General features: G+C 47.9%; 1 protein-coding gene across 2 annotated transcripts in view; it reads left to right on the top strand.

The window, feature by feature from the left end:
* LSM6 (LSM6 homolog, U6 small nuclear RNA and mRNA degradation associated) overlaps window positions 1-19,949 on the top strand; it is a 46,293-nt gene that overhangs the window by 8,765 nt on the left and 17,579 nt on the right. For both annotated transcript variants that reach the window (XM_063920593.1, XM_063920594.1), the window contains exon 3: window positions 15,214-15,327. In XM_063920593.1, the coding sequence (XP_063776663.1) occupies window positions 15,214-15,327 (114 nt within the window). The remainder of the gene's footprint in view (window positions 1-15,213; window positions 15,328-19,949) is intronic.

Below are 19,949 nucleotides of genomic sequence, written 5' to 3'. Positions count from 1 at the left end.
TCACTGAGGGTGCAGAGCGCTGGGGGGGGGCGCTCTGAGAGGCAAATAAAAACCTTATAAAAGGCTAAAAATACCTCACATATAGCCCACAGGGGCTATATGGAGATATTTAACCCCTGCCTGACTAAAATAATAGCGGGAGAAGAACCCGCCGAAAAAGGGGCGGGGCCTATCTCCTCAGCACACGGCGCCATTTTCTGTCACAGCTCCGCTGGTCAGGACGGCTCCCAGGTCTCTCCCCTGCACTGCACTACAGAAACAGGGTAAAACAGAGAGGGGGGGCACATTAATGGCTATATATTGTATATATTAAAGCAGCTATAAGGGAGCACTTAATTATAAGGCTATCCCTGTTATATATAGCGCTTTTTGGTGTGTGCTGGCAGACTCTCCCTCTGTCTCCCCAAAAGGGCTAGTGGGTCCTGTCTTCATTAGAGCATTCCCTGTGTGTTTGCTGTGTGTGTCGGTACGTGGTGTCGACATGTATGAGGACGATATTGGTGTGGAGGCGGAGCAATTGCCAAATATGCAGATGTCACCCCCCAGGGGGTCGACACCAGAATGGATGCCTTTATTTGTGGAATTACGTGATAGTTTATCTTCACTTAAACAGTCGGTTGAGGACATGAGGCGGCCGGACAATCAATTAATGCCTGTCCAGGCGCCTCAAACACCGTCAGGGGCTGTAAAACGCCCTTTGCCTCAGTCGGTCGACACAGACCCAGACACAGGCACTGATTCTAGTGACGACGGTGGAAAGTCAAACGTATTTTCCAGTAGGGCCACACGTTATATGATTTTGGCAATGAAGGAGACGTTACATTTAGCTGATACTACAGATACCGTAAAACAGGGTATTATGTATGGTGTGAAAAAACTACCAACAGTTTTTCCTGAATCAGAAGAGTTAAATGACGTGTGTGATGAAGCGTGGGTTGCTCCTGATAGAAAGTTGATAATTTCAAAAAAATTATTGGCATTATACCCTTTCCCGCCAGAGGTTAGGGCGCGCTGGGAAACACCCCCTAAGGTGGACAAGGCGCTCACACGCTTATCTAAACAAGTGGCGTTACCCTCTCCTGAGACGGCCGCACTTAAGGATCCATCAGATAGGAGGATGGAAGTTATTCAAAAGAGTATATACACACATGCAGGTGTTATACTACGACCAGCTATAGCAACTGCCTGGATGTGCAGTGCTGGAGTAGTTTGGTCAGAATCCCTGATTGAAAATATTGATACCCTAGATAGGGACAAGGTTTTGCTGTCGTTAGAACAAATAAAGGATGCATTTATCTATATGCGTGATGCACAGAGAGATATCTGCACACTGGCATCTCGGGTGAGTGCTATGTCCATTTCAGCCAGAAGAGCCTTATGGACACGACAGTGGACAGGTGATGCGGATTCAAAACGTCATATGGAAGTTTTGCCGTATAAAGGGGAGGAGTTATTTGGAGTCGGTCTATCAGACTTGGTGGCCACGGCTACTGCCGGGAAATCCACCTTTTTACCTCAAGTCACTCCCCAACAGAAAAAGGCACCGACCTTTCAACCGCAGCCCTTTCGCTCCTACAAAAATAAGAGAGCAAAGGGCTTGTCGTACCTGCCACGAGGCAGAGGCAGAGGGAAGAGACACCAACAGGCAGCTCCTTCCCAGGAACAGAAGCCCTCCCCGGCTCCTGCAAAAACCTCAGCATGACGCTGGGGCCTCTCAAGCGGACTCGGGGACAGTGGGCGGCCGTCTCAAAAATTACAGTGCGCAGTGGGCTCACTCGCAGGTAGACCCCTGGATCCTGCAGATAATATCTCAGGGGTACAGGTTGGAATTAGAGACGGATCCTCCTCATCGTTTCCTGAAGTCTGCGTTACCAACCGTCTCGTCCGAAAGGGAGATGGTTTTGGACGCCATTCACAAGCTGTACTCTCAGCAGGTGATAGTCAAAGTACCCCTCTTACAACAAGGAAAGGGGTATTATTCCACTCTATTTGTGGTACCGAAGCCGGATGGCTCGGTAAGGCCTATTCTAAATCTAAAGTCCTTGAACATCTACATAAAAAAGTTCAAGTTCAAGATGGAGTCACTCAGAGCAGTGATAGCGAACCTGGAAGAAGGGGACTTTATGGTATCCTTGGACATCAAGGATGCGTATCTCCACGTTCCGATTTACCCCGCACACCAGGGGTACCTCAGGTTCGTTGTTCAAAACTGTCACTATCAGTTTCAGACGCTGCCGTTCGGATTGTCCACGGCGCCTCGGGTCTTTACCAAGGTAATGGCCGAGATGATGATTCTTCTTCGAAGAAAAGGCGTATTAGTTATCCCATACTTGGACGATCTCCTGATAAGGGCAAGGTCCAGAGAACAGCTGGAGACAGGATTAGCACTATCTCAAGAGGTGCTAAGACAACACGGGTGGATTCTGAATATTCCAAAATCCCAATTAATCCCGACAACTCGTCTGCTGTTCCTAGGAATGATTCTGGACACGGTCCAGAAAAAGGTTTTCCTTCCCGAGGAAAAAGCCAAGGAGTTATCCGACCTGGTCAGGAACCTCCTAAAACCAGGAAAGGTGTCAGTACATCAATGCACAAAATGGTCAGGGTCGCATCTGCAGATGCACCTGCGAATAACCCTGTCACCAAAGACAAGGGTGTCACTTCTGTGGTGGTTGCAGAAGGCTCACCTATTAGAAGGCCGCAGATTCGGCATTCAGGATTGGATCCTGGTGACCACGGACGCCAGCCTGAGAGGCTGGGGAGCAGTCACACAAGGAAGAAACTTCCAGGGAGTATGGACGAGCCTGGAAAAGTCTCTTCACATAAACATTCTGGAACTAAGAGCAATCTACAATGCTCTAAGCCAGGCGGAACTTCTTCTGCAAGGGAAGCCGGTGTTGATTCAGTCGGACAACATCACGGCGGTCGCCCATGTAAACAGGCAGGGCGGCACAAGAAGCAGGAGTGCAATGGCAGAAGCTGCCAAGATTCTTCGCTGGGCGGAGAATCACGTGATAGCACTGTCAGCAGTGTTCATCCCGGGCGTGGACAACTGGGAAGCAGACTTCCTCAGCAGACACGATCTTCATCCGGGAGAGTGGGGTCTACATCCAGAGGTCTTCAACATGTTAATAGACCGTTGGGAAAGACCAATTGTAGACATGATGGCGTCTCGCCTCAACAAGAAACTGGACAAATATTGCGCCAGGTCAAGAGATCCACAGGCAATAGCTGTGGACGCACTGGTAACTCCTTGGGTGTACCAGTCAGTGTATGTGTTTCCTCCTCTGCCGCTCATACCAAAGGTATTGAAGATCATACGGCAAAGAAGAGTAAGAACAATACTAGTGGTTCCGGATTGGCCGAGAAGAACTTGGTACCCGGAACTTCAAGAGATGCTCACGGACGAACCGTGGCCTCTACCTCTGAGAAGGGACCTGCTACAGCAGGGTCCCTGTCTCTTTCAAGACTTACCGCGGCTGCGTTTGACGGCATGGCGGTTGAACGCCAGATCCTAAAAGGGAAAGGCATTCCAGAAGAAGTCATTCCTACCTTGATTAAGGCACGGAAGGAAGTCACCGTGAAACATTATCACCGCATTTGGCGAAAATATGTTGCGTGGTGCGAGGATCGGAGTGTTCCGACGGAGGAATTTCAACTGGGTCGTTTCCTACATTTCCTACAATCAGGATTGTCTATGGGTCTCAAATTGGGATCCATTAAGGTTCAAATTTCGGCCCTGTCAATATTCTTCCAAAAAGAATTGGCCTCTGTCCCTGAGGTCCAGACTTTTGTCAAAGGAGTACTGCATATACAGCCTCCTGTGGTGCCTCCGGTGGCACCGTGGGATCTAAATGTAGTTTTAGATTTCCTCAAATCCCATTGGTTTGAACCATTGAAAAAGGTGGATTTGAAATATCTCACATGGAAAGTGACTATGTTACTGGCCCTGGCTTCTGCCAGGAGAGTATCTGAATTGGCGGCTTTATCTTATAAAAGCCCTTATCTAATCTTCCATTCGGATAGGGCAGAACTGCGGACTCGTCCGCATTTTCTCCCTAAAGTGGTATCAGCATTTCATCTGAACCAACCTATTGTGGTGCCTGCGGCCACTAGCGACTTGGAGGACTCCAAGTTGTTGGACGTTGTCAGAGCTTTAAAAATATACATTTCAAGGACGGCTGGAGTCAGAAAATCTGACTCGCTGTTTATACTGTATGCACCCAACAAGTTGGGCGCACCTGCTTCTAAGCAGTCGATTGCTCGTTGGATTTGTAACACAATTCAACTTGCACATTCTGTGGCAGGCCTGCCACAGCCTAAAACTGTAAAAGCCCACTCCACAAGGAAGGTGGGCTCATCTTGGGCGGCTGCCCGAGGGGTCTCGGCATTACAACTCTGCCGAGCAGCTACGTGGTCGGGGGAGAACACGTTTGTAAAATTTTACAAATTTGATACCCTGGCAAAGGAGGACCTGGAGTTCTCTCATTCGGTGCTGCAGAGTCATCCGCACTCTCCCGCCCGTTTGGGAGCTTTGGTATAATCCCCATGGTCCTTTCAGGAACCCCAGCATCCACTTAGGACGATAGAGAAAATAAGAATTTACTTACCGATAATTCTATTTCTCGGAGTCCGTAGTGGATGCTGGGCGCCCATCCCAAGTGCGGATTATCTGCAATACTTGTACATAGTTATTGTTAACTAATTCGGGTTATTGTTAAGGAGCCATCTTTAAGAGGCCCTTTCTGTTATCATACTGTTAACTGGGTTTAGATCACAAGTTGTACGGTGTGATTGGTGTGGCTGGTATGAGTCTTACCCGGGATTCAAAATGCCTCCCTTATTGTGTATGCTCGTCCGGGCACAGTACCTAACTGGAGTCTGGAGGAGGGTCATAGGGGGAGGAGCCAGTGCACACCACCTGACCTAGTAAAGCTTTACTTTTTTGTGCCCTGTCTCCTGCGGAGCCGCTATTCCCCATGGTCCTTTCAGGAACCCCAGCATCCACTACGGACTCCGAGAAATAGAATTATCGGTAAGTAAATTCTTATTATATATATATATATATATATATATATATATATATATATATATATATATATATATATATATATATATATAATTTATTTTTCTCTGACGTCCTAGTGGATGCTGGGAACTCCGTAAGGACCATGGGGAATAGCGGCTCCGCAGGAGACTGGGCACATCTAAAGACAGCTTTAGGACTATCTGGTGTGCACTGGCTCCTCCCCCTATGACCCTCCTCCAAGCCTCAGTTAGATTTTTGTGCCCGAACGAGAAGGGTGCACACTAGGGGCTCTCCTGAGCTTCTTAGTGAAAGTTTTAGTTTAGGTTTTTTATTTTCAGTGAGACCTGCTGGCAACAGGCTCACTGCATCGAGGGACTAAGGGGAGAAGAAGCGAACTCACCTGCGTGCAGAGTGGATTGGGCTTCTTGGCTACTGGACACCATTAGCTCCAGAGGGACAGCTCACAGGCCCAGCCTTGGAGCTCGGTCCCGGAGCCGCGCCGCCGGCCCCCTTACAGAGCCAGAAGCAAGAAGAGTCCGGCAAATCGGCGGCAGAAGACATCCTGTCTTCCACAAGGTAGCGCACAGCACTGCAGCTGTGCGCCATTGCTTCTCAGCACACTTCACACTCCGGTCACTGAGGGTGCAGGGCGCTAGGGGGGGGCGCCCTGAGCAGCAATAGAAACACCTTGGCTGGCTAAAAATACATCACATATAGCTCCTGGGCTATATGGATGAATTTTAACCCCTGCCAGATTTTCACAAAAAGCGGGAGAAAGGCCGCCGATAAGGGGGCGGAGCCTATCTCCTCAGCACACTGGCGCCATTTTCTCTCACAGCTCCGTTGGAGGGAAGCTCCCTGGCTCTCCCCTGCAGTTACTACACTACAGAAAGGGGTTAAAAAAGAGAGGGGGCACTAATTAGGCGCAGTATAACAATACAGCAGCTATAAAGAGAAAAACACTTATATAAGGTTATCCCTGTATATATAGCGCTCTGGTGTGTGCTGGCATACTCTCCCTCTGTCTCCCCAAAGGGCTAGTGGGGTCCTGTCCTCTATCAGAGCATTCCCTGTGTGTGCTGTGTGTCGGTACGGCTGTGTCGACATGTTGGATACGTGGAGGCGGAGCGGAGGCCGATAAATGGGATGTCGCCCCCTGTGGGGCCGACACCAGAGTGGATGGAGTGTCCATTCCTTACATAAAAGGCTGGATGACGTAACAGGTGTGGGACAGCCGGCTGCTCAGTCCGCGCCTGCCCAGGCGTCTCAAAGGCCATCAGGGGCTCAAACAACGCCCGTTACCTCAGATGGCAGACACAGATGTCGACACGGAGTCTGACTCCAGTGTCGACGAGGTTGAGACATATACACAATCCACTAGGAACATCCGTTACATGATTTCGGCAATTAAAAATGTGTTACGCATTTTCTGACATGAACCCAAGTACCACATAAAAAGGGTTTTATTTTTGGGGAGAAAAAACAGCCAGTGTTTTGTTCCCCCATCAGATGAATGAATGAAGTGTGAAAAGAAGCGTGGTTTCCCCCGATAAGAAACTGGTGATTTCTAAAAATTTACTGATGGCGTACCCTTTCCCGCCAGAGGATAGGTCACGTTGGGAGATATCCCTTGGGGTGGATAAGGCGCTCACACGTTTGTCAAAAGGTGGCACTGCCGTCTTCGGATACGGTCACCTTGAAGGAACCTGCTGATAAAAAGCAGGAGGCGATCCTGAAGTCTAATTACACACTCGGGTTATACACTGAAGCCTGCTATTACCTCAGCATAAATAGTGCTGCTGCAGCGTGGTCTGATACCCTGTCAGATAATAGCTAAGACAGGGATAATGTTTGCTAACATTGAGCATATTTAAGACCTTGTCATATATATATATAAAGGATGCACAGAGGGATATTTGCCGGCTGGCATCCAGAATTAATGCAATGTTCATTCTGCCAGGAGGGTATTAGAAACCTGGCAGTGGACAGGTGATGCTGCATTTAAAAGGCACATGGAGATTCTGCCTTGTAAGGGTGAGGAATTGTTTGGGGATGGTCTCTGGGACCTCGTATCCACAGCAACAGCTGGGAAGAAAATTTTTTACCTCCGGTTTCCTCACAAAAGCCTAAGAAAGCACCGTATTTTCAGGTACAGTCCTTTCGGCTTCAGAAAAGCAAGCGGGTCAAAGGCGCTTCCTTTCTACACAGAGACAAGGGAAGAAGGAAAAAGCTGCACCAGTCAGCCAGTTCCCAGGATCAAATCTCTTCCCTCGCTTCCTCTGAGTCCACCGCATCACGCTGGGGCTCCACAGGTGGAGACAGGTGCGGTGGGGGCGCGTCTCGGGAACTGCAGGGACCAGTGGGCTTGCCCACAGGTGGATCCCTGGGTTCTGCAAGTAGTATCACAGGGATACAGGCTGGAGTTCGAGACGACTCGCCGTTGCCTTCACATCAGCCTTGCCTGCTGCCCTCGGAAAGGTAGTACTGGCGGAAATTCACAAGCTGTACTTCCAGCAGGTGAAATCAGGGTACCCCTCCTTAAACAAGGCCGGGGTTTCTATTCCAAAAATGTTGTGGTACCGAAACCAGACGGTTCGGTGAGACCCATTCTAAAATTGAAATCCTTGAACACTTATATACGAAGGTTCAAGTTCAAAATGGAATCGCTCAGGGCGATTATTGCAAGCCTGGAAAATTTCAGGGTATCACTGGACATCAAGGATACTTACCTGCATGTCCCTATTTACCCTCTTCACCAGGTGTACCTCAAAATTGTGGTACAGGATTGTCATTACCAATTCCAGACGTTGCCGTTGGTCTGTCCCCGGCACTGAGGGTATTTACCAAGGTAATGGCCGAAGTACTTATCCCGTACTTGGACGATCTCCTTATAAAGGCGAGGTCCAGGGAGCAGATGTTCGTCGGAGTAGCACTATCTTGGGAAGTGCTACAACAGCACGGCTGGATTCTGAATATTCCAAAGTCGCAGCTGGTTCCTACGACGCGTCTACTGTTCCTGGATATGGTTCTGGACACAGAACAGGTTAAAATGGATTTCTCCAGAAGGAGAAGTCCAAGGAGTTGGCGTCTCTAGACGGAGACCTCCTAATACAAATACAGGTATCAGTGCATCAATGCACGCGAGCCTTGGAAAAGATGGTAGTTTTTTACGAAGAATTTCCATTCGTCAATTCCCATGCAAGGGATCTGTTGGACAAGTGGTCCGGGTCGCATCCTCAGATGCATCGGCGGATAATCCTGTCTCCAAGGGCCAGGGTGTCGCTGTGGTGGTGACTGCAGAGTGCTCATAGGCTGGGGGGCGGTCACACAGGGAAGAAACTTCCAAGGCCTATGGAAAAGTCAGGAGACTTCCCTACACATAAATGTTCTGGAACTATGGGCCATTTACAATGCCCTAAGTCAGGCTAGACCCCTGCTTCAACACCGGCCGGTGCTGATCCAGTCAGAAAACATCACGGCGGTCGCTCATGTAAACCGACAGGGCGGCACAAGAAGCAGGATGGCGATGACAGAAGCCACAAGGATTCGCCGATGGCGGAAAATCATGTGTTAGCACTGTCAGCAGTGTTCATTCCTGGAGTGGACAACTGAGAAGCAGACTTCTCAGCAGATATAACCTCCACCCGGGAGAGTGGGGACTTCATCCAGAAGTTTTCCAAATGATTGTACACCGTGGGGAAAGGCCACAGGTGGACAGGAGGGCGTCCCGCCTCAACAAAAAGCTACAAAGATATTGCGCCAGGTCAAGGGACCCTCAGGCGATAGCTGTGGACGCTCTGGTAACACCGTGGGTGTACCAGTCGGTGTATGTGTTCCCTTCTCTGCCTCTCATACCCAGGGTAATGAGAATAATAAGAAGGAGAGGAATATAGAACTATACTCATTGTTCCGGGGGGCCAAGAAGAGCTTGGTACCCAGAACTCCAAGAAATGATCTCAGAGGACCCATGGCCTCTGCAGCTCAGACAGGACCTGCTGAACCAGGGGTCCTGTCTGTTCCAAGACTTACCGGGGCTGCGTTGACGGCATGGCGGTTGGAACGCCGGATCCTGAAGGAAAAAGGCATTCCGGAGGAAGTTATCCCTATGCTATTTAAAGCTGGGAAAGAAGTGAACGCAAACCATTATCACCGCATATGGCGAAAATATGTTGCGTGCTGTGAGGCCAGTACGGCCCAAAGGAGGAATTTCAGCTAGGTCAATTTCTGCACTTCCTACAAGTCAGAGGTGACTATGGGCCTAAAATTGGGTTCCATTAAGGTCCTGATTTCGGCTCTATCGATTTTCTTCCAAAATAGAACTGGCTTCACTGCCTGAAGTTCAGATTTTTGTTAAGGGAGTGCTACATAGTCAGCCCCCGTTTGTGCCTCCAGTGGCACCGTGGGATCTCAACGTAGTGTTGGATTTCCTGAAGTCGCATTGAGTTGAGCCACTTACATCCGTGGAGCTATAATACCTCCCGTGGAAAGTGTTCATGCTGTGGGCCTTGGCGTCGGCCAGGCGTGTATCAGAATTGGCGGCTTTGTCAAAAGCTCTTATCTGTATTTTATATGGATAAGGCGGAATTGAGGACTCGTTCCCAATTCCTTCCTAAGGTGGTAGCAGTTTTTCATGTGAACCAACCTATTGTGGTACCTGCGGCTACTAGGGACTTGGAGGACTCCAAGTTGCTGGACGTAGTCAGGGCCCTGAAAATATATGTTTCAAGGACGGCTGGAGTCAGAAAATCTGACTCGCTGTTTATCCTGTATGCACCAAACAAGCTGGGTGCTCCTGCTTTTAAGCAGACTATTGCTCGTTGGATTTGTAGTACAATTCAGCTTGCACATTCTGTGGCAGGCCTGCCACAACCTAAATCTGTAAAAGCCCATTCCACAAGGAAGGTGGGCTCATCTTGGGCGGCTGCCCGAGGGGTCTCGGCTTTACAACTTTGCCGAGCAGCTACTTGGTCAGGGGCAAACACGTTTGCTAATTTCTACAAATGTAATACCCTGGCTGAGGAGGACCTGGAGTTCTCTCATTCGGTGCTGCAGAGTCATCCGCACTCTCCCGCCCGTTTGGGAGCTTTGGTATAATCCCCATGGTCCTTACGGAGTTCCCAGCATCCACTAGGACGTCAGAGAAAATAAGAATTTACTTACCGATAATTCTATTTCTCGTAGTCCGTAGTGGATGCTGGGCGCCCATCCCAAGTGCGGATTGTCTGCAATACTTGTACATAGTTATTGTTAACTAAATCGTGTTATTGTTGTAGTGAGCCATCTTTTCTAGAGGCTCCTCTGTTATCATACTGTTAACTGGGTTCAGATCACAAGTTATACGGTGTGATTGGTGTGGCTGGTATGAGTCTTACCCGGGATTCAAAATCCTTCCTTATTGTGTACGCTCGTCCGGGCACAGTATCCTAACTGAGGCTTGGAGGAGGGTCATAGGGGGAGGAGCCAGTGCACACCAGATAGTCCTAAAGCTTTCTTTAGATGTGCCCAGTCTCCTGCGGAGCCGCTATTCCCCATGGTCCTTACGGAGTGCCCAGCATCCACTACGGACTACGAGAAATAGAATTATCGGTAAGTAAATTCTTATTATTTATTAACACTTGCCCAGTACTAGAAAGCTGTAATAAATAAAGTGACCATTTGGAAAATGACTCTTGACTATAAGTTTGTTATACACGTCCTTTGGGAAGAGTACTAACTGCATTGTTTTAGCAGTACACTAGTCATTTTCCAAATGGTCTGTTGTACATACTGTACTGTAATGATCACTTTATTACAGCTTTCTAGTACTACTGTAGGTAGGATTCCTTTTTGCGGCAGAATAGTATGAATTTTTCATAGGATGTTGGCATGATAGCCGCAAACAGTGGCTTCTAATTTATCAGCTGCACATTGATGTTGTACGTCTCCTGTTCTTCCACATCCCAAAGGTGTTCTGTTGTATGGAGAGCTTAAGATGAGTGGAGGCCAATGGAGTTAACTGAACTTCTTGTCATTTTTGGTAAGCTGGCTTGCCATGTGATTCGTAACAGTGTGTTATCCTGCTGGATGTAGTCATTAGAAGATCCAATACTATTCACGTAAATTGTGGCATTAAAATGATGCTCAGTTGTTATTAAGGGGCCTATTGTATGCCACTATTATACCAATCTGTGCCACTGACAAGGCAGGATGGATCTATGGATTCATGTTTATGCCATATACTGACCCTACCTATTGCATGTCACAGTGGAATTCAAGACTCGTCAGACCTGGTTATGTTTTACCAATTTTATGCTGTCCAGTTTTGGTGAGTCTTTGGTGATTTTGTCCTCGTTTCCTGTTCTTAGCAGGCAGGAGTGGAATCTGATATTGCCTGCTGCTGTAGTCCATCCACCGCAAGGTGAACTACGTTCAGATATGCTCATCAGAATGTAAACTCTCACGAGCAGGGCCCTCTTCCCTCATTTGCTTTTCTTTCTCTTACTTAGACTATCTTCCACTCCATACTCCCTACATTGGCACCTAACCCTCTGTTTCTGCCACCCTGATGATTTCAGTGTTATATACCATGTACTTGTCTTATACTGTAAGTCACTGTTTTCTTGTTTTGCTCATGAACCCTTGTGGCACGATATAAGTAAACCATAATAGTAATGCATGATGGTTATTTAGTGTTCCCACTAGGATTTCTTGTGTGCAGAGGTGGCGGGGCATTACGTGCACATGCCTGAAAATTGGTCACAGCTGTCTGTGGGTGTGGCACTGTGTCACTGAGGGGAGGGGTCACATTACAGGGGGAGCTTGTGGGAAGTGTGCTGGGCTCCCCACAAACTCTCACTGTAATGTGAAAAGATGCTGTGCACGTGCGCACGGCATCTGTTCACGTGGTGACAGGCAGTGTTCTGCTAAAGGGGCAGGGCAAATTTTTCCTTTCATAAATAGTGCAGGGCGTGTCACCCTGCTAAATCAGCCTAGCGTGAAGACTAGTTATTTGAGTTCATGTCAGCCTGAACAAGTCAGACCTCTCGTTGACAAGGAAATATTGCTGACTGAACGCCTGCTTAGTTGATTTTGCTTACATTCCATGCTACATTCACAGGATCCCGATGGATCTAAAATTGGGTACGCTCTAAACACTTATTGGCCTGATCAGCTAATTTACAACTGATTGGTCCGATTTTTGTGTAGACATGATGGATTGCAGATAAAATGGGCCAGAAATGCTCTGGTCTGATTATCCAATAGTTCAGAATTCCTGATTTATGTTAGGTACAATCTGACTACAGTAGAGCCTGGTTAAGTGGGATCTCAAGGGACGGCACATTTAGTCTTGCTTAAAGAGGTATCTATCTCACTTATCCATGTTCAAATAGTGCTTGTTTCACTTATAGATGTGCCTAAATGCTAGAAAAAAAATGTACATTATTCTTAACAGTGATCGCGCTGAGACCAAAAAAAAGTGGGTCCCAGGGACCCCTCACTTTTAAAAATTGGGGTCCTACCTGTCCTTTTCTGGGTCCCATCGGAATGAAGGTTTTAATTAGTCTTATTAATGATTCAAATATAAAAACACAAACTTGATTTGGACACTACAAAAGGGGTGCAAGGGGGAGGATGGGGTGACGATGCTGCTGGGCTGTGTAGCATACAGGACACCCCGCACTTTAGATGTAATTAGACATTTTGGTGACCTTGTGGCAGAAAGAGAATTGGTTCTCCCGCACAGACACTGAAAACTGCGCCAGTGAGCGCCTTCGGCGCGCTGGAATTTTTTAGGGGCGTAGCTTCGTGGGGAAGGGGCGTGGTCACATAATAGTACCAATTCACATTATTCCACACAGTAGTGCCGCTTATACACATTGCACCAGGTAGAACCTCCTATACACACTGAGCCAAGGAGAGCACGTTATACACATTGCGCCAGGCAGAGCACGTTATACACATTGCGCCACACGTTGCACCAGGTAGAGCACGTTATACACATTGCACCAGGTAGAGCACGTTATACACATTGCACCAGGTAGAGCACGTTATACACATTGCACCAGGTAGAGCACGTTATACACATTGCGCCAGGCAGAGCACGTTATACACATTGCGCCAGGCAGAGCACGTTATACACATTGCGCCAGGCAGAGCACGTTATACACATTGCGCCAGGCAGAGCACGTTATACACATTGCGCCAGGCAGAGCACGTTATTCACATTGCGCCAGGCAGAGCACGTTATTCACATTGCGCCAGGCAGAGCACGTTATGCACATTGCGCCAGGTAGAGCACTTAACAATTATATGATTAAAAAACAGGACAACATTATTAAATAATACATTTTCTATATGTAATGGCTTTATGGTGCCGCTATAATAGAGCCCCAGACTGGATTTAGACACTACAAAAGTGTTGTGGGGGAGGGAGGGTGACAATGCTGCTGGGCTGTTATCATATCAGAAGTATGCATTCAGGATCCTGGCTGTCGGGATCCCAGCAGCCGTAATACCGATGCCGGAATCCTGACAGCCGCCACAATACCAACGCTGGCATCCCGAGGAGATCAGGATCCCGGCAACGATATCCTGACAGTCAGGATCCTGAAGGGAAGTATGCACTGCCGCCACTGGTTTAGCGTGCGGGTGGGAAGGGGGGGGGTTAGGATATGGTGTTGGGGAGGTTAGGGTTAGGCTGCAGAGAGGGGGTATAAGTGTTAGGCACTAAAGGGGGTGGGTTTGGTTTAGGCTGCGGGAAACGGAGGGTTAGGGGTGGGAGGTTAGGGTACCCTCTGCACTCGTCACTCTTGTCGGCTTTGCTGCGATCGGGATGCTGGTGTTTTGACTATCTTTTCTACGAGATAGTCAAAATTGACTTGCCTGCACAGTCTCTGTGCTTGGATCTGCACTAACTTTTCTTACGATTTTGACTATATAGTCAAAATCTTAAGAAAATATCTCCCCGTGTGTACACACCATTAGGGATGGCCATCGACAATCGATGATTCAAAATCACAGATGGTTTATGGTCGATGTAGAATACTTTTGTCATCGATGGCAAGGTATAACCAATTTTATTTTTTTATTTTTTTAACGAGGTGACGGGACACGAAGCAAAGCTCCGCCCAATTTTCTGATTGGCCGACCGGCCACTCAGTTAAAGAACAGGGATGACTATCAGTTGTGTAAACCGTTGATGGTCATCCACTGCATAGTTGGCAGCCATCAATGGTAACCATTGTGGTCTGTCACGCCAATGGCTATCCCTAGTCAGTCTCTCCCTCTCCCTCCGCTTCAACCCAAATAGCCTCTCTTTAGTTTCACTTTCATTCTTTGGCTATGCTCATGGGTTGTATGTATGTATGCACGAGAGGGCAGTAGATAACGTTAGTTTGAGGTCATTTCGTTTTATCTATACACCATTGGACCCTCGCGGGCTCCCTTCGCTTGCCGCACTTCGGGCTCTGTGTCTTGCTCCGCTTTGCTTGCCACAGGTTACTACTTCAAATAGCTTGTTGGGGCTTAAGGAAAAGGTCCTCTCCACGAAGGGTAACTAGATGCTACCGTTCCCAACTTATCCAGATCCCACTTATACAGGTTCGATTGTATATTGTGTAGTTTGTGGGCATTCCCGATAATCTGACCCTCTTTCCTCCATGAAAATAGTCTAGTGTGTGGGGATACACAGTATTTCACAAACAATTGGTGCCCCAGAAAAAAGTCTGGTTTTATAAAAAAAAATTACTTAATGTGTTGCGCCATTATTGGAAGTTTTCGCTGTGAAAGATTTTTATGATGTTTATTGGATTGCTTGGAAAATCGCTTTAGTGTGTAGCTATGTTAACTATCCCGCACAGCACTCTAGTCTTCCTGCTCTCTTAGGTGGTTGGGGCATTCTCAGGAGAGAGGCATGGAAGCCCATTTGGTTGTTGAAAGTTGGAAAAAAGGCAATAGAGTGGGGACCTTGACAAATATGGCAAACGTAGCATTCTGTGTTTTTTTTTTTTTTTTTTTCACATCGCATTCCAGTTTATCTCTAAATATTTCCAAAAACATTTTGTACATTTTCTATCAAAGTAATGGAAAACACTGTATTTGGATTGGACAAGACTGTAGCCTTAGCAAGACTCAATAAATCTGGTCCTTTTTTTTTTTTTTTTTAATACTGACTTTTTTTTTTTTTTTTCTTCTACAATATGCAGGTGTCTTGGCATGTTTAGATGGGTACATGAACATTGCATTAGAACAGACTGAAGAATATGTCAATGGACAGCTGAAGAACAAATACGGAGATGCATTTATCCGTGGAAATAATGGTAAATCAAAATGCATGACTTAAAACAAAAAAAAAATTATATCTATATCTATTTCCAACACAGGTTATTTAATACAAATGTGCCACAAGAACTGTGCGTTTATATTATAGCTGATACAGAGATGTACACTACTGCCTTTGCAACTGCGATTCGGTAAGCCGCTGTGAAAATATGTTGCTGCAGCAGCCGCCGGGATTTGTAGTGAGATGCCCAGCACCAGCTATGCAGATCCCTGCGCCTGTGTGCAAAGACGCAGCATCTGTTGCAGATCAGTATTATGAAAGGTCTGAGTAGCCCTATGATCACCCAGCATGGCTGCAGGAAGTAAAACATTGGAGACACTGCATAAGTAGTGGTCACTCTACCACCCTGCTAGTCAGTGAGGAGGGCATATTTTCATTTTAAAGGGCAAAATTTTAGACATTTTGTATCGTCGCTGCAGCAGTGCATCATGTTTAAAATTTAGCTTTTTAAAAATGAAAATATGCCTGCCTCACTGGTTATGTGCAGGGAGCTAGAGTGACCACCAATGTGCGTACGCCATCTGCCATCCCACCTTCGGGCAGCAGTGAAAAGTTTCGGGTTTAGCGCTCGCCGCCTGTGAATAGGGAGCTTGGTGTCAGCCCAGCATCTCAGTAAGTGCTAGGCACACCCCCAAGCGTGATGAACAGGAGGTGTCATGAGGCCACGGCCCTCTTTTGGGTGCGTGCGCTTGCCTTTGGCACCTGGAAGTGCCCTTTTACTCAGACGGCGCCCTTCCCCGCTGTTCATCCTAGAGTGACACTAAGTATATTGTTTTATATTGATTTCCTACAACTTATTTAAGGAAATGAATGACCATTAAAATTTCCTGTTTGAAGGAAATAATGCAAAAACAATACTATATGAATTTAATAATTCATGACCATAAATCTAGCGATTTGGGCATGCAAAATATTGTTTATCTTTTCCCTATAATCACATGGCATACATGATATGTATGTGGGCTCTAGCCACCTACCAGTATTGGAATATCTATACTTAATTCGGACAATATAATTACTGTATTCTGTTTTACAGCAGTGGTTCCCAAACTCTAGTGGTTCTAAAATCAAATTGACGGAGGTACTAATTAAGTCACTTGTGCCCAAGCATGGTTATCCTTAAAACGTGGACCGTTGTGGTACCTTGTGAACCTCCTGGGTTAGGGAAAGATGTTTTCCGAGCTACGTCAAAGTGAATGAAGTGTTGAGAATGTGTTCAAAACTCAGATTTATGCTAGATGTATTTGTTATTTTCTCTTACGTCCTAGTGGATACTGGAGTCTTGTACTTTAGTACCATGGTATAGATCGGGTCCACTGGAGCCTGGCACTTTAAAACTTTTAGTGTATGTGTGTGCTGGCTCCTCCTCTCTATGCCCCTCCTACCAGACTCGTTTAGAAAAATGTGCCCAAGGAGCCGGGTGCACTTCTCTGGAACTCCAGAGATTTGGGGGCGGGGGGGACCGGACCAAACCAACCAACCTCCTGAGGGTTAATGGTTTGTAATCCCAGCTGACAGGACACTGAGCTCCTGAGGTGCTGATCACTCATTGTCAGTATGTGTGCCCACACCAGCAGCTAGCCGCCACCTTCTAATAGATGCCGAAGACCAGGTACAGTGAGTGTTACACCGGGGTCCCGGTTAGCGGGTCCCTGGTGCAGTTTGGCAGCATGTCACGCGGCGGTCACGGACCCGGATCTGCGGTGCTGGCTCAGGGCTATTGCCCCACAGTGCTCACTGTCATCTAAGGCTTTGTGTGGACTGTAAATGACATTTCCAAGGTGTTTTACACTTGTGACCAGTATAATCTTGTCAGGGACCGCGTGCCATTGCAAGCGGTTGGGCTTCCCGGACTGGGACCAGCAGCGGGAAGGTGCCATTTCCCGCTGCTGTGCATCACCAAGGCTGCATGCACGCTGCTCCTCCAGGACCCACGCTGTTACAGACTGTCTGAACTGGTACCAGGCGGTCATAGGCAGGGGGAGCACGTCAGCGGTAACACCGCTGCACTGATTTTACATAAGCTTATTTTCACAGTTTGTGCTGCTGTGTTCTGTGTGCTGGTTCCTCTCCTCAGTGTCACTCCAAAGGGCTCTCAAGGGTCTGTGTGGGGTGTTGGGCAATGGGCTGCGCTGTTTTTCTGTATAATGTCTGAAAACTTGGTTATGTGTGCTGCTTGTAATTCTAGCCCGTCTTCAGCGGGGTCTCATGTGTGAGCAATGTTCCTCGTCTCCTCAAGGGTCCAGCTCACAGGCACCTGACTGGTTGGACAGCCTTAAGAGCATGATTCACAATGTCAATTCTGAACTAGCTGTAGCTGAAAGGGAGAGGCAGGTGTTAAAACACTCAATTGATTGTGTAGCTAAGGCAGCAGATTCCAGGAACGCTTCACAGCCCCCTCTAGTGGCTTCACACAAACGCTCACTGCCACAGGTTTTTACAGTCCGATTCTGATCCTGATCAGCCAGATATGGATGATGAAGACATGGACGAGGACAGCTGTCTGTCCCCTGGGGTGAAGGCCCTCATTTTTGCCATAAGAGAGGTCCTTCACATACCGGACCCAGAGGTGGAACCAGACGAGGAGTTATACTTTAATGTAAGACCCAAGAGTTCAGCTACCTTTCCGGTGTCTAAGGAGTTAAACTCTCTGGCCAAGGAGGCTTGGTTAAACCCTGACAAAAGAAATGTAAAATTCCTCAGAGGTTTTTATCTACCTTTCCCCTTCCAGCTGAGGATAGGAAGGTCTGGGAACCCCCCCACGTTGGTCGATACATCTGTATCCAGACTGTCAAAAAAAAATTGGTACTGCCCATAAAATTGAGACGATGCTCAAGGCCATTTATACTGCAGCAGGCGCAGCACAGCGCCCCACAATAATTTGCGGGTGGATCTCCAGGGCTGTGGTAAAGTGGTCTGATGATGATATTGATTGTTTAGACGCTCTGCCCCGGGATGAGGATGTTACCCTGATGCAACATATACAGAATGCTGCAAATTTTATGAGCGAGGCTATGAAGGAGTTGTGTAAGATTAATGGCCGCACTACTGCTATGGTGGTCTCGGTGCACAGAGCTCTGTGGTTACATCAATGGGCGGCAGACAGGGATTCCAAAAAGGGTGTAGAAAATCTTCCCTTTACAGGTGATGCCTTGTTTAGAGACAAATTGAATAAGTGGATCTCCCAAGCAAAGGTGGGTAAGTCTACCTATCTGCCGTCGTCTCGCCACCTGCTAGACGTTCTTACACCGGACCCTCTTTGCAGTCCTTTCGTGTGGCAAGATTCAGAGGCAGGGGCCGAGGGGTCTCCACCTCCAGAGGATCTTGTGGTAAGTCCCGTAAACCTGCACCTGCTGTCTCCATGGACCAGACCACTGGATCCCCTGCCACTAAACCCTCCATGTGACGGCCCCAGCGACAAGGAGACTTTTAGGTAGGTGCTCACCTTCAACACTTCGCTCATGTGTGGGCGGAGTCCTGCCGGGATCCTTGGGTGAGGGACATAATTTCCCACGGATACCGGCTGGAATTCCAAACACTACCATCTCACAGGTTTTTCAAGTTGGTCTTACTAGCTGTACCCGCAGCAAAAGTTACCTTGCAAGAGGCTATTCAAAAGCTTTTGCAGACAGGGGTGGTAGTTCCTGTGCCTTCTCCGTTACACAACAGGGGTTTTTACTCCAGTCTTTTTGTCGCTCCCAAACCAGGTGGTCAGGTGCGCCCCATCTTGAACCTGATGTCTTTTAACCCATATCTGCGGGTGTTCAAATTCAAGATGGAGTAACTGAGGGCGGTGGTGTCCGCTCTGGAGGAGGGGGAGTTCCTGGTGTCTCTCTGGATGTCAGGGATGCTTACCTTCACATTCCCATGTGTCGTCCTCATCAGACTTACCTCAGGTTCGCCAAATTGGACGACCATTTCCAGTTTCGGGCCTTGCCTTTCGGATTATCCACAGCTCCGAGGGGAGCTGTGGATAATCCGAAGGGCTATGGCCGAGACAGGAATCTGCTCTGCCGATAAACATCCTGAAACTCAGGGCAATTTACAATGCCCTTCTGCAGGCTTCTCATCTCCTGACTGATCGGGCGATCCAGGGTCAGTCGGACAACGCCATGGCAGTGGTGTACATTAACCGGCAAGGGGGAACAAGAAGCAGAGCGGCAATGCGAGAGGAGTCAAGAATCCTCCTCTGGGCGGAGGCCAACGCCATTTCCGCTATATTCATTCCAGGTGTGGACAACTGGGAAGCAGACTTCCTCAGCAGACATGACCTCCATCCGGGGAATGGGGCCTACATCCCCAGGTGTTTAAACAGATAATTCACTGGTACACAGATAGATCTGATAGCTTCTTGTTGAGACAAGAAGCTATGCCGTTACGGGTTACAGAACGAGGGATCCACAGGCTGTAGCAGTCGACGCGCTGACGACACCGTGGATGTACCAGTTTGTATACCTGTTCCCTCCTGTGCCGCTGATCCCAAGGGTGTTAAAAAGAATAAGAAGGGAAAGCGTTCAGGCAGTTCTAATTGCCCTGGATTGGCCTCAACGGGCGTGGTACTCGGACCTCCTGACCAATGTCTCTGATGGATCCCTGGCC

Source organism: Pseudophryne corroboree, chromosome 1 (assembly GCF_028390025.1).
Source record: "Pseudophryne corroboree isolate aPseCor3 chromosome 1, aPseCor3.hap2, whole genome shotgun sequence".
NCBI lineage: Eukaryota > Metazoa > Chordata > Amphibia > Anura > Myobatrachidae > Pseudophryne > Pseudophryne corroboree.
Note: the sequence above shows the minus strand (reverse complement) of the source record. Positions and strands in the feature narration are given on the sequence as shown.